The 15,431-nt window shown below is 42.8% G+C and overlaps 1 protein-coding gene across 1 annotated transcript in view; it reads left to right on the plus strand.

The window, feature by feature from the left end:
* NCF2 (neutrophil cytosolic factor 2) overlaps positions 1-15,431 on the plus strand; it is a 172,880-nt gene that overhangs the window by 39,176 nt on the left and 118,273 nt on the right. Inside the window, exons 4-5 of the mRNA XM_069232040.1 lie at positions 2,854-2,988; positions 6,168-6,275. Coding sequence (XP_069088141.1) covers positions 2,854-2,988; positions 6,168-6,275 — 243 coding nt within the window. The remainder of the gene's footprint in view (positions 1-2,853; positions 2,989-6,167; positions 6,276-15,431) is intronic.

The following is a 15,431-nucleotide window of genomic DNA, read 5'->3' on the forward strand; positions in this document are numbered from 1 at the left end:
AGGAACGGCGAGAATGGCTAAAATTTGGCTAACAAAATGGCTGATTTCTCCTTGTGACATGTCGTTAAATGGAATTTGCCAGTGAAGTCTCTAATTTCCCATTGGTCAGTATTCAGTGCATCATTATCTCTATCCAATGATCCATTGATCGCCTCACAAACATTTTCACTTAAGACAGTTCTCATGCAGTTTATTGGCTCCTGTGATTTACGTCTTCAACGGGTAGAATGTCAGGTAGAAAAAGTAACTCTCCTTGCTTTAGTCAGTAGCTCCATTGTCTTTACCAGTTTGGGCGACCTTGTACCTGTTGCGAATTACACTGTTGCATTCAACAAGAATGTCTCCTTGAGCAAGTCGGGTCTCATGAGAAAGAATTTACTACGGTTTAACACACATCTCCAGCTTCTGGAAAGGTACAGCTACACGTCTTTTAGGAAGACAGCACATTACACGTTAGAAAAACACATTTAATATGAGACCAGGCAGCTAGGCCCAGACTCTTGCTAACTAAGGCCTGGCGATTAAATTAGCAAATCCTTACTACATGATTCATAAAGCTGGTATAAATTCTCACATTAGTACATCATTAATTTGTCATTAGTCAAATTCATTAGTCAACGTATGTATTGATGGCCACTCCCCATGGGCACATTTCAAACACGTACATTAGAAGCACATTAATACATTTTTTATGCGGCACCAGTGTATATTACATTGCAAGCAGTTCATGTTAATTTTTTATTATAAAAGCTACACTCCGACACTCACCACACCACCCCAGTTAGGACACAGCCATATACAAATCAGTCTTGACCCTGTTCCTCATGGGAACAGTCCAGCCCGCACAGCCAAGCCAGGTTCTCCCTGCACCGGAAACAAGCATCCCAGGACCAGTTTCAGGGTATCACCTTTCATCAGCTAAGCTAGCTTGAATCCAGTGGTGCAGTGAGCACAGGACCCATGTCTGGGCATACCCTTCTCACTTGGGGCGACAAATGCAAAAAGAAAAGATGATGGATGGAATGCTGAACAATGCTAACATTCACCCCCAGTCACAAACATCTGGGTTTAATCCATCGTTTTTTTACTCACCACGCCACCCCAGTTTGGGCCCAGCTATTTGCAACTCAGTCTTGACCCTGTTCCTCATGGGAACAGTCCAACCAGAACTGCCAAGCCAGGTTCTCCCTGGACCGGACACAAGCATCCATTAAGTCGAAATCTTAATAATTGGCAGGAATAAAGAATGCTGTGACAGGTAATTTTGCCTCAAATGTGTGCATCTAACTGCGTTACGTTACCAGCTTTCTTGTACCTCTTCAAAATCGTTTCCATTATGCCCAGTTTCCTGGACTCCCACCCCTCATATATATTCCTTGTCCCTTGACTTAAAAATAGAAATAGTCGTATTCCTGTTGAGAGCAACAGTTGTACGTTTGAATGACATGTTTAAACCTCTCTTGTGTAATTCAGAAGTGCCTGCCGTGTGTTCATTAGCTTTTTTTCACAACTTCAATGGTGATCTCTTCTTCCTTTTCACGTTCTTATCAATTAAGCTTTGAGCACGACTATCTCAAGAAGGGGGAATTTACATTGTCAAAGCATAGTGGGAGCACATGATAAATACCTGACCACGGGTCAATCCGAGGGAGAAAATTTGTAAAGAGGACTTATGTTGCAGTCAGGATCATTAAATAATAAAGCACATAGGTGATCTATATCACAACGCTTAACTTTCTTCTGTGTGGATCAGACCTCACCTCTCTGCTTATTGAAAGGCTTCAAAATGGTCTTACATTCCCTGAATTAGGACTGCAGATCCCAGGTCATGTGTCTTTATGGTCGCAGTAAAAAGAGCTGGCTTTGGAATCACAGCTTGATGTGTGTGAAATGTTTTATAGGAAATGTTTACTACATGTTGATTGTGGTGAGGGTGAGATGTGGCAATACTCTTTAAGTTAATGGATATCAGCAGGACCCAGCCCCAGTACCAGTTTACTACCACTGTCATCCCTTTGGCAAAAAGGGCAATGCCCTTGCTACTGCTCGTCTTATGAGCCATTATCAGAGGAATAGAAAGAAAACAAACATTAGGGGTTCTATTTTACTTTCATTTGTTTAATCTCCATACCCTTCTCAATAGCGTTACAACAGCAACTTGAAGGTTGCTGAGGGGCTTAAGGTGGGAGAGGGATCAAATCTGTATTGTTATTGGGTAGAGCAAGGATGCATTTTGTCACTTCAGCAGCTAACTCTGGAATTTTGGTGGTTCAGCATCAATGTCTGAGACATGCTCAAGGAGCAGATTAATACATTGTTTGAAATGTAGGCAGCCTCTGACAGGCTAACCTAACTGTAAATCCTCCTGACAAAGTGAAAAAACACCTGCATATGAATGCGGGCGAGCATGTGCTACTGTTGCTCAGTTCTTAGTTTGTGGTGGTGTTTGCAGATGGTGGGGACAAGCGCTCAGTTTTGAGGACTGGGTTTTATTGTGCATTGTCATACTTTATCCACGAACAGAACGCAAAAGACAAACAAGAAAGGTGGTGGAGAAAATAGGAAACAATCTCAAAGGGTGAAAGGACGAGTGAAACAGAACCAGCAAGAGTGAGGTAGAGAGAGAGAGTAAATGTAGGATAGCAGAAGAAAGAGACATGAGCTGGATACAAGGACAAATATCCTTGGTATGAAATAACTTATTAAATCTTTCTGCCCCTACATTTATTTTGTATTTTTGGGCTGAATACATCTGTTTTTTAAGTAAAAATGTACAATGCCTTTTTGTAGCATTATGCATTGAGACTTCCTTACCTCAAGCACTTGTTACGTATGTTTTACATTTGGCCTCAGATACTTCACAATTTGGCTTTGGTGCATGCCATGCTAAAGGACTGGAGGAAAGCTGAAGAGACCCTGACCCTAGCCATAAGTTTGAAGACAGAGCCGAGGCACAGTAAAATCGAGAAGGCATTGGAATCTATCTTGGTAAATATTTTTTCTATGTCCTTTTCTATTGCCCTCTGCTGATACCTTGTGAAATTGCCTGTGCGCTTGCCGACTCCCAGAATGTAGAAAGTGTTTATGGCAAAACTCAACAATATGTGAATCACAGAGATTACTTATAAGGGGCTCGATCATCCAGTCACAAAGCAGAGTCCATATTTATACCATACTACACATGTAGTTTTACTATCGATCACATGAAAAAAATCACACCAAGAGTACAAGCAGGTGCCTAGCTGAGCTCTTCAGAATTAGTAGATGGCCTTTACGAGTAACAAAAATTTAAATAGTTTCTGCTGAGCGAGCTAGTTTGCAAACGTTTGCATCTTATTTACTGGGAGGCAACAAGTCTACACTTTCACACACACACACACACGCACGCACATCTATTAACAACACTCATCAACATTCAAACATACATGCATGCACCAAACATTCATTAACAGATCACACCCACACACACACACACTTACCTTCAGCCTCGGAGGTCCCAGGAGGGTTGGGACTGCTGTGTTCCCTCACTGGCTGAGGTCAGCAAATGAGGGGAAGGCAGCAGTCCCAGCCTTGTCACAGAGTGGGATGGGGTCAGTGAGACTGCTGACCCCACCCCACTCTGTGATGAGGTGCCACTGATTGACACTCGTCCTGGGCACTTCAGGGCTTAAACCTGAAGCGCCCAGGTCGAAGTCAATGGGTGATGCTTTCCTCGTCACCCGGGGGAGGGCATCGAGGCACCTTTGCTGAGCCGAGGAGGTCGCGCCCATAGGAGCTGTGACCTCTTCAGCCCAGCAAAGTTCAGCTCAGCAAGCCAGGAGTCTGCGCAAATCGCACATGTCTGCTCTTGGCTGCCTGACCTGAACATGAAGAGTGTCTGTCAGGCTGACCTTTGCTCAGCCTCACAGACACTCTTCATGAGGGGCAAAAGGTGGGGGGGCATGGCCCCTCCGCCATAAAGGACGGGCCGCGTCTGTTGTTCATAATGGATACTCTATCTCCCTGCATAACTCTGAGCTTTGCTGGCTGAAGCATTACGGCCTTCACTCCTGTTTTTTTTCTTAAAAGTCCTTATTTACCTAATTCAGCTTTCTTTGTTTCTGAGGACACACGTGGAAAAATGTATAAATGAATTAAGGACCAATATATATATTCATGAAACGTTGCAGAGTTCCCAGTACTAATGCAATATTAGAATGCTGTTTCCCATAGTACTGTTAGACAACACGTGTTTTGCCCCTTAGCACTGATTGCCTAGGACTTTTTCAAGGGTGTATGTCGATAAATGGGGGTCTGTTCTCTATTCTCTGAGGTCCATATATTGAACCCATGGTAAGCTACATAAGGCACTTTTATTGGTATTTTGGTCCTCAATTTATAAAGAACCTAATGATAATTTGTTTTAAGGGGCCCCCGACTCGAACAATATCACCCAACTTGGATTCACCAATAAACCCTTCAGTGCACGTACAAGATCTGGAACGAGGTATTCCATGTGCTTAACTGCTTCTCTACCTCCACAATCCACTGTCCGACACGCATGATGTTACAATATAATTTCAATATTTGCCCTGTGGACTAAAATAGCTTTCAACGTATTTAGGGGAATAAATATTTTTTTTTTCATTAGGAAGTGAGTTCAGCAATACAAATGGGAGCGTTTTCTAAGTAGAGTTTGTCTCTCTATGGGTGGGAATTATGGTTTATTGGGAGGAATATTAACAAACAAAAATTGGGGATAGAATTATTATGTTTGTGTTGCAAATCAAGGATACATTTTTGTGTTTTGGGACGTGTAAATGTGATTCAGCATTTAAGATAGCAAAGGTAAATTGCCCTCAGCAATGATAATCGTGCATAGATTTTAGATGCAATGTTGGATCATAAAAATTGTATTCTTTAGAGAACATGAATGGGCACTTATTCACCTATCCCTACAGCAGCCTCCTTTATCTTAGTGTTTCAATATAGTGAAAGTTTCTCTCCTACTTAGGAGTAGCTGGATTGGTATCTAGGTTGCTAACGCTGGAACGTGAGGTCCTAATATGTAGTCTTAGCTTCTGCTCCTCATTAAAACAATCATGATTTTGTTCCAATCAGTTTATGTCCTTGTGTATTGAATTGTAACTGTATACTTTAAATATGTGTGCTATCTAACGGTGTTCAGACTGTTCTAACTGACAGCATCCTGGTGACTGTTACTTTGTCCCAGTCGGATCCCATATACCACGCTGTTCTACTCATAGCAACTCATGTTTCAAATACACCTGCTTCAATACAAATAGATCTCTGTAAATAGCCATACTGCACCATAATCTAAATCTCTGTTAACTCAACTACGTAAATATACGTTCCAAGAGCTTAGCTTGTGCTGAAGTGATGAAAGCCTCCCTATGTACTTATATTTTACACTACAGGCTCCGAACGCTGCTGTAAATCAATACGTTTCCTATTCACAGTTCACTCTAGTCAGTAATTAAATATATTGCTCTACACTAATTGAAATTTGGTAGAAAAGCGAAGAGACAACTTGAGCTCCGCTGGGCCTCCTGTAGAACTTTATCACTGTCGCTCTACCATCCAAGCCAGCGTGTGCATGTTTAAGAGACATACTGAAAGGGATGTCTGAGCAGGATGCATATTCTGAGAGTTGACAGTCCCTTTGTGTTCATGGTAGGCAATTGAAGCCAGAAGTATCCATTTTTTCTCGCCAATAGCTACCTGTCCATAATCACATTAATTTTTGATTAGGTAATAATAGGTCTGACGAGAATCAGTTCTGCCCCTTTGCTCCACCCATTCAATATGGTCATTTTTTGGAATACCTGTTCTTTATTATTTCTCTAATACACATTGATTTCCTAAAGTTTATCAGCCCCAGTGAATGATTTCCTGCAGGGATGACTATACCTTCCTGTATACCAACTATTGCAGGACAGATTCATTGCCGCATCCACTAGAGCATCTAAGGCCCAGTCTTGGCCCTGAACGATCACAATGTTAAAGCAAGGCCTTGCCCAACTCAAATTTAACTGCGGCACACACTCATTCACAAGAGTCATGTCCATGAAAGGCATAGTAAAGACTTACATATAGCTTTCTGATTCATACTATCATTTCAGTATTCGTCCCCCTGAGTGATAATTGTGGATGTTTGGTTGTTACAGAAGCAGAGGGTGTACACACTTCTGGAGATGCCTTTGGGAAGGATGTTTCGGCCTAATGAGAAACAGGTGGCACAGCTGCAAAAGAAGGATTACCTGGGAAAATCAGAGGTACAGTATTGTTTTAATTTGTGCTTATTATCCACAATTCAAGTGCAAAGAACAACTACTTCCTGTGCCATGTTACAGGAGACGTGTGTGTGCACAGCCAAGCAGAAATTAGTTTAGTAACTTTGAAACCACTTTATGCTCATTGAAATCTCCAATTTAGAATGGAGGTGCTAATTCTATGATATAGTTAAACTGTTGTCAATGGCAAGTCTCCTTTTTCAGCTCATTAGTAAGTGCGTGTATGGGGAGATCTCAATTGAGTGTGATCTTGAGAACAGATTAGGACTATGTTTATGAACATGGCGAATCGTTCTCCTGTTAACAATTGGTAACTTCTTTTTTATACACAGCTCCCTACTAGAGACTCTTCACAGACCCAAAATCTAAGCCCTCCCCAGACTGCACATGTATATACGTTACCATGCCATTTACGTTTTTTATAACCCTCCCCACCACTTTTAGCAGTGATCTTATCCATTCTCTCTACTCGTTTTTGTGTCATCTATTCAGATCACACACTTGTTATGCTGTTTTCCTTTAATATTGCTAAGTGTATATAATGCAAATCATGTGATAGAGTGCTGGTGTAGTCCAGATGCTATAACTTTTTTCTTTGACAATGGGTGTCCAATCATGTCTAGTCGCTGCTACCGTTTCAATGCACTCCTCAGATTTCTCTTTAATCGTTCGGTCCTGCTACAGATATCAGAACGGTAATGTGATAAAGTTCTGTGTTAAATTCTGTTACTTTAAGGAAACACTATATTTCCTCAGATGTCAATTGAACAACTTTATTAGTACATATAATACTAGGAGAAGCCTCCCTTACGAAAAAAAAGTAGCCATGATGTAGCCTACATTTGTGCTGGAGTACCATGACAGAGGTTGCTGCTCATGATTGTCAATTAGCATTGGTGAGGTTACAAGTAGAATGAACTGTGGTATGAGGTGTCACCATAGAGGAACTGCAGCAGATTGATACTAACAGCAGAGCTGTCAGAGTAGAGGTCTGTGTCACCTTGCATCGGTCAGTTGGCAGTCTCTTGCAGTATGACTACAGTTTGCAACTGAGCGACTTCAAGCAAAGGCATGTGGATTTCTTAGGTATTGACAAAAATACTGCAGCACCATTTATCAGATCTGTCACATTGCTCCAGCAAAGCAATCTCTTCCTGAAGGAGGGAGGACTACCCAACTTGCATAGTAAGGGATGCAAACAATGAAAGGATAAGGGTGAACCTGTCGTGAAGTGTTGACTGGTTACATTGAGAGTCCATGTTAATGGTCACCTTCGAAGACCAAAAGTATATATACAACATTGAGACAAATATTGTGTCAATGAGCCTTTATACCTTAAGATGAAAAAATTAAGAGACTTAGGGGGTCATTTTGACCCTGGCGGTACGAGACCGCCAGGGCTAAAATGACGGAAGCACCGCCAACAGGCTGGCGGTGCTTCCTGGCCTATTCCGCCACATTTGCCCCGGCGGTGATAATCTGCCTGGGCAGCGCTGCTAGCAGCGCTGCCCAGGGGATTACGAGTCCCCCTCCCGCCAGCCTTTTCCTGGTGGTTTCCACCGCCAGGAAAAGGCTGGCGGAAAGGGGAGTCACGGGGCCCCTGGGGGCCCCTGCACTGCACATGCCACCAGCATGGGCAGTGCAGGGGCCCCCTGACAGGGCCCCATGAAGCTTTTCACTGTCTGCGTAGCAGACAGTGAAAAGTGTGACAGGTGCAACTGCACCCGTCGCACAGCCGCAACACCGCCGGCTCCATTTGGAGCCAGCTCCTGTGTTACGGCCAAGATCCCCGCTGGGCCGGCGGGCGGAAACCAGGTTTCCGCCCGCCGGCCCAGCGGGGATCTCCAAATGGCTGCGGCGGGAGTGCGCCCGCATTGGCGGCCACCCGGCGGTCCGATCTTGGCGGGCAGCTGATGCCGCCCGCCAAGGTCGTAATGACCCCCATAGTCAAGTAGTTCCTACAGAAAGATGTTTTGTGAGTTTTATCACGTACTGCAGAAGTGGTTTATCCTTCAATAGGGACTAGTGGAGATAGCTTGTTGGAGGGTATTATATTTGCTGAGATAAACAAATGAAATTAATGTGAACTGATAATAAAGGCAGCCACCAAGAAGAGGGAGATCATTTTCTGGGTTAAAAGGTGCTTGTTAGTTCTAGTGGGCCCTGTCTCTAAATCTGGGGTCCAGTGAATCTTTCATTTCTCTATTCCGTGGGGTGAGAAGACATACATTAAATTCCTCAGTACAAATTACAATGTAACCTATTGGACACACACTGAATCTCAGAAATCAAATAAAGTTCAAAGGCCTTTAGTTCAGACTCAAATTCAAGCTTACATAAATGAGTCTCAAAATCATAGTATAAATGTGCAGAATCACCAATGGAGAATTAAATCGTCGCACAACATTGAATTTGATCAGCATATAAGGTACCAATATTTCACAAGCGATGATGCAGAAAATGAGAAAAAGTGTTTGATGCATCAAATCCAAATCCAAGTTTTCCTGCCTAACCATTAAATCTAGTATCCTAACTATTCTAATATCTATGAAATTCTGAGAAAAAGGTCAGCACAACAGAACGTCTGTAGAAGTTTCTGTAAAGAGAAGTGAGGTAGCATGAAGTTACATAGAAATCAAAGTGTCTGGTCTGTACCTTAGGGAAGTCCGCTCTCAGCAAAGGACAGGGGGAATCTGAAACTACCACTAGCTAAACCACACTTAAATCTTGATTCTTCCAGTGGTGACATTACCGCCAAAAACGTTCAACTGAAAAACAAGATCACAAATCACGAGTTCTAGTTGACATTTTGGTCTTCTTCAGTCTTTGATATTCAATCTTGTTGCACCCTCACACTCTGGAATTTCAGAACAGTTACTGCTGCCAACTCAGGATACTCCTGTCCTTGATAGTACCTCTTCTCATGCTTTCTTATCTTCCCTCACAATGGACACCCGAGGTTCATACCATAGCACCTGCAGCTTTAGGAAAATATGCAATAAAACAAGCTTCACGTTGAAGGTTAGAAACACAAAGTACTCGGGCCTTCACTCTGGCCAAGCTTCAAATGAAGATGAATACACTTCAGTTTAAATGATTTCCACGTTTCTCACAAACACCAGGAATATAAAATAATCACAAAATAGCATTTATAAAATACTACAACATAAACATACTTGCAATACGATGAATAAGTGATATTTACATGGACAATTATATTAATTGTGCTCTTTACTTTACCAATTTACATGAAAATCTACTTCACACATTTACATAGGAAAGTAACCACTCCTTTATTTCACATTTATGAAACATAGTGGCACAACTGAGTTATGCCCTCTCACCAGGATCATTAGCAGAGAGACCCAGCCACAAAGGTAAGAGTTGTGGGCAATCAAATGTGATAGAATGATGTCTCATTAGGAGTGCATGGCTAAATTCAGATTCCTGCACATGTACGAGTTATTGTTAGCATCTGCATTAGAGTGTTTGCAACACCCCTCGCAATTTTCCCCTTGTAAATTTCAGCATGTGTGACCTACTGAAATTTATCTGGAGAAGCATGTGGGGGGGGAACTCCCATTACACGTGGACATAAATAGTGCCAGGGCCTAAATTCACAAATAATTCCTCAGTGTCAACTCGAAATATGAGGGCTTTATCACGCCCTATAAATGCTGTATCCAGAGGTATGGTTATTTGTTGGGGGTGGGAAATACTTGGCCATTTCAGCCCACCTATAATGATGGTAGGAAGAACTATGGGGGTCATTCTGACCTTGGCGGTCTTTTCGCAAGACCGCCGAGTTACCGCCGCGGTGAAGACCGCCGACCGCGGCGGTATGCCGCTGTGCGCATTCTGACCGCTGGGAGCGTTCCGCCGGAAAACCGCCAGCAGCCACACTGGCGGTCGGCGGGAAAGTGGAGACTGGTCAACCTCCACCGCCACGCCAGCAGAACACCGCCCACAGAATTACGACCCACATTTCTGTGTGGCGGTCTTCTGTTGGCGGTCACCTCCCCATGGCTCCTGTCACCTCCCGGAGGACCAACACACAAGGTAAGTTGATCGTCCGTGAGGGGAGGGGGTGGGGGGGGTGTTGTGTGATGTGTGCGTGCATGGGGGTGTGCGTGTGAGTGTGTAGAGGGGGTGTGTGAGTGCGTGCATGCGGGCGGGGAGTGCTGCTGTGCCTATGGGCAATGTGTGTAGTTCGGCGGGTGCGCATGTCGGCATGTATGTGTGCGGGTATGTGTCCCCGTTGTGTATGTGTGTGTGTAGGGTGTGTGTATATGTGCATGTTGGGGGTGTGTGCATGTCGGGGTGCGTGTATGTGCATGTCGGGGTGGGGGTGGGGAGGGGGTTCGTACCACCTCTGGGGGGTTGCAGGGGGGTGGAGGGTGTGGGGGGAGGACTCGGGGGGGCAGTGGAGGGTGGGGGAGACCCCTATCAGTGCCAGGGAAGGAATTCCCTGGCCCCGATAGTGCCTACCGCCATGGTTCGCATGGCGGTTCCCGACCGCCAGAAACCGCGGCGGTAAGCAGGGTCATGATACCGTTGGCGGTCTTGGGTCGACCGCCGGACCGGAGTGCGCAGACTCCAGCCCGTCGGTCATGACCGCCGTGGCTGTCGGAGTGGGGAAGTGGCGGTCGGTCGCGGCGGTGACCGCCGCGGTCAGAATGCCATTTTTTATACCGCCGGTCTGTTCGCGGTCCGACCGCCGCCTCTCCGCCGACCGCCAAGGTCAGAATGAGGGCCTATATGTGCTAACAAAACGCAGTAAGCAAGGAAAGGTGAGAATTGAGGTAATTGGGAATGGTCTTCTCCTGTTATTGCTACTTCTGCCATAATTTCTCTTTGCCCTTTTTCACATCCTTACACATCTGTGCCTCTCATCCAGGAGTGGATTGCATTGTTGCACAATCAAATGTTTCACAGAGACACCATAACGCTTAAATCTTTAGAAGATGAGCTTTGGAAGAACAGAGATATGCGTGACCTACTATATAGACATTATGAAAAGTGTGTGCATAGTTAACCAACTGTAACACTGCAGTGATTTTTTAATTTTTTCAAATAACAGATTCGAATGAAAAAAATTCCTTCCACAGCCTCAACTATTAATAGATGACGTGTGAAACCCACACTTCTCTTTTGTTTACTGTCTAGGAATATTTCATTTGAATTTTTAATACAATCTCAACAATTTATAATGTAAGAGCATGTTATCCCTGGTGCGTTCTAAAGACAAGTATGTCACCTTTAAAAATTCGTACCTCCTGGGGTTTAGCAAATGTATTTGCAAACCACTGATCCTGACCCCAGGTCAAGCATTCTCAGTGATGTTATAAAAGTAGAGTACCTTTTAAGTTCTGGATGCTGCCTTACCAAGTGGTATGTGGATAACAAGTGAACTATGGCTAGCACCCATCCAATAAGGTCAACATCGTGCAGATGTTTTGTAGATCATATGAAGCAACATCCACATGTTTTTTTAACTTGCTGAGATCTGTATTTCCTGGGGTCTGCATGCCTCCGCAACCGGTGTTACTCTCTCTCTGTTTCTTCTACAGGCTCAATGATTCCACTTTACCAACAACTTAGTTCATGAAAACATCTCAGTCAAGCTTCATATTGAAAACATGATGTACCCCCATTATGGCTTCCATACACAACATAACCTTGTGAACAAATCCTCTCAAGCATCCAACATTGTCATTGAACACCCCAGAAAATAGTTCTTGTTCCGATGACATTGTAAGGAACAATGGGCCATATGTAGGAACACATTTTCCCATAGACGCAGAATGGGCAAAACCCTTTGAAACATCTGGCCCAATATGCCAAGACCAAAATCCTTAACCGAGAATCTCCCAATATGAATTGATAAAATAAAGAAAGCCACTACAACAAACATGGTATTAGCATTAAAGTCAAGTCAAAATATTTTTGTAAGCAGTGTGAAGTTTGGTTTAAGGAAAGAGAAGGCAAAGGTTTAAGAATTAGGGTTAGTGTTTACTATGAGGTTTATGGAAATGGTTCCGAGATAAGGTTAGGGCTAAGTGGTAAGGTTAATATTTTTGATAATGGGTGAACCAACAGGAGTAACTGGCGCTGCTTGTCATTTATCAACTATGTTTCAGATGCTACTAATGGTGCACTTAAAAGAAGATCACCCTCTACTTCTTAATCTCACTGACTAATCACTGATAATTAAATACAAATATGTAAGGCACACATCCAACAAGTCCATTTGAAATAATGTCAATATCTTTATTCCATGATTCCACCACAATTGTGCATATCCTTATTCTTCAAGTCTTGGATTTCCAGTCAATTGGTATTCCGTCGCAACCAAAGTTCACCACCATCCATGCTTGCCAACACGTGTTTCGTCAGAGGTGTACCCCATGACTTCCTCAGGGCTGTAATTAATACATATATTTAAATTAGCTATACAATCCAGATCAACCCCAACATTAATAAAAAAAAATATAATTAGTGTTTGTCCTTCATGCAAGGAGTGGGAAATATATTTTGTGCCAATTCCTGGCACCTCCAAATAAAAATAATATCACATGAGGTCTGTGTATTACACAAGTACTCAATTGACATGCTGTTAATTGGAAACGTGTGCACAACAATCTTCATGCAGTTACAATAAAGAGATTAAAGAAGCGACCAGACATTTTTAAATAGACAACTCTATACTTATTCCATAATTTACCAATAATTCACCACCATTATATGGCCAAAATCAATTTTACACATAATGTTGTCATATTGATCTATTTAAATCACAGACTGGTCACCCAATATGCAAACATATAAAAAATATAAAATATAATAAGTGTTTGCAGAAAAATAACAAGCAAATATAAAATGTGAAACCAAAAGAGGAAACCCTTCACCTCACAATCAGTACCTGCTAGATCTAAATTTTATCTCTCTTGCATTACTTCAACAGTTTCTCATGAGCTCCAATCGAGAATATCTCAAATAAATCGATGTGAATAAGTAACTCCATAAACCATTTAACACTTGAAAATGAAGACCCCCATTTATAAAAAAGTTAATAGCCCATCCTGTTTGTGTGCTCCCTCTAAGTCTTCGTATAAGCACCATCTATCACTGAAAAAACCCCTAAATTCTAATAACATTTATTTGGTACATAACGTGCTCGGTGAATCAATAAGGACGATGCGGCTCCCGTCATTGCACAGTTCTCTAAGATTCCGCATTCGAGCAACTGCAAGTGTACAACATTCACTAGAACGCACCGCTTCTAAGTTGCAGAACTCGCCGCAAACATAATTCAACTGAAAGTCCTGAGGCGTAATTCCAACTGTGTCGATACCCGGGAAACCTCCTCAGTGTCTTCATACATAATGCCATGTCTTACGATTCTAAAATCATAACTTGGGAAGCCTGCGATTTCTAACAGAGCAAAAGAATCCGCTTACCGCATTGCCGCTATGTGTTCTGAACGCCGCGAGTACGCGTAGTAATCTTATTACGGTCCGTTAATTGTTGTCCCTTATTTATTTTCTCCTTCAGCCATTGCGATAGAAATAGGACTAACCTTTAATGACACTGATCGTTTGCCATGTTATAATTCAATCCTACCTTACAAAAGTAATATTACAATCCTACATTTGCCAGAAATACTCATTAAAACTCTGAAATAAATTGAATGCCAATTACCTCTATATTTTCTAAAATATAGACTTATTAGTATGCCTAATTCTGAAATTATTTTTCAAAGCAAATACTACCCATATATTTACATTTCTCTATATTATATGATCAATTAAATATGTATAGTTGCACATTGGTACCCAGGACCACCTGTGATCATATTAGAGCCTTCAAACAATTTCAATTATATTGAAAAACATAAAGGTAATGGACATGTTAAAGGACAATTATAAAATAAACATTGACATAATCAATGGCCCAAAAAGTATTCCAATTCTGAGTCAGAATTCAAACCTTTTTCAACTGCTCGTAATCTCATGATCCACAATGCCTCCCTTCTTCTCAATTGCAATTCTCTATTACCACCCCTAGGGTCTACTGGTACATGTTCGATACCAAAGAATCTTACATTTCTCTTCACATTGATTTTATCACATATTCTTAAGTGTTGCACTATAGGGTATCTCCATCCTCCTGTTTTATCACCCGCAAATGGTCCCCAATCCTAACTTTCAAGGGGCGAATGGCACTTCCCACATAGAAACGTTCACACTTGCATGATATTATGTAAACCACATACGATGTCAGCCAAGTAATATTTGATAGTATCTTGAATTCATGACCGTCATGGTACAAAAATTCCTTCTTAGCATGCCAGGCCCAATTGCAGACCCCGCACTGACCACATTTATAGAATCCCCTACTGTGCTCCATTAACCAATTCTCAGTGTTCACTCCACGATGATAACTAGTACATAGAAAATTCTTCAATGACCTCCCTTTAAAATATGTTATCGGGCCTGTTTGTAATAAAGTCCGCTAAAGTCTCGTCTAAAGACAGCCAGCCCGCCCCTGTCAAGCGGCAAATACAGTTTCCTCAGAGCAACCCTGCAACGGCCTCCGTTCCAAATGAAATCCCGCGTCTCTGACTCCAGGGATCTAAAGAAGCCGGGAGAGATATAGTGCGGCAGGTTAGAGAAAAAATACAATAAACGTGGCAGAACCACCATCTTCAAAAGTGCTATTCTACCGGCTACCGACAGCGGCAGCGTCTTCCAAAAGGACATCTGGGACCTAACCGAAGTCACCGCTTTCGTGAGGTTGCCATCAACCAGGTCCTGCTCACGATGGTAAACATGGATACCCAGGTAGCGAATCATATATGGTTGCCACAGGACAGGACTCCAAGCCAGGATGAGTCCCGGATCTCGGAGTTCAAGGTCAAAGGGGAAAAGACTTGATTTGGACCAGTTAACCCTGAGACCAGATATTGACGCAAAACACTGTAATAATGCACCCACCCTCTGGGGGATATGCGTGATGTCTCGGAAGAACAGGAGGAGATCGTCAGCGTACAACAATACTATGTGCACACCATCCCCTAGGATGATTCCCCAGTCTGTCCCCTCACCGCGCAGGGTCGCCGCCAAGGGTTCTATGGCA

Source organism: Pleurodeles waltl, chromosome 4_2 (assembly GCF_031143425.1).
Source record: "Pleurodeles waltl isolate 20211129_DDA chromosome 4_2, aPleWal1.hap1.20221129, whole genome shotgun sequence".
In the NCBI taxonomy this organism is placed as follows: Eukaryota; Metazoa; Chordata; class Amphibia; order Caudata; family Salamandridae; genus Pleurodeles; species Pleurodeles waltl.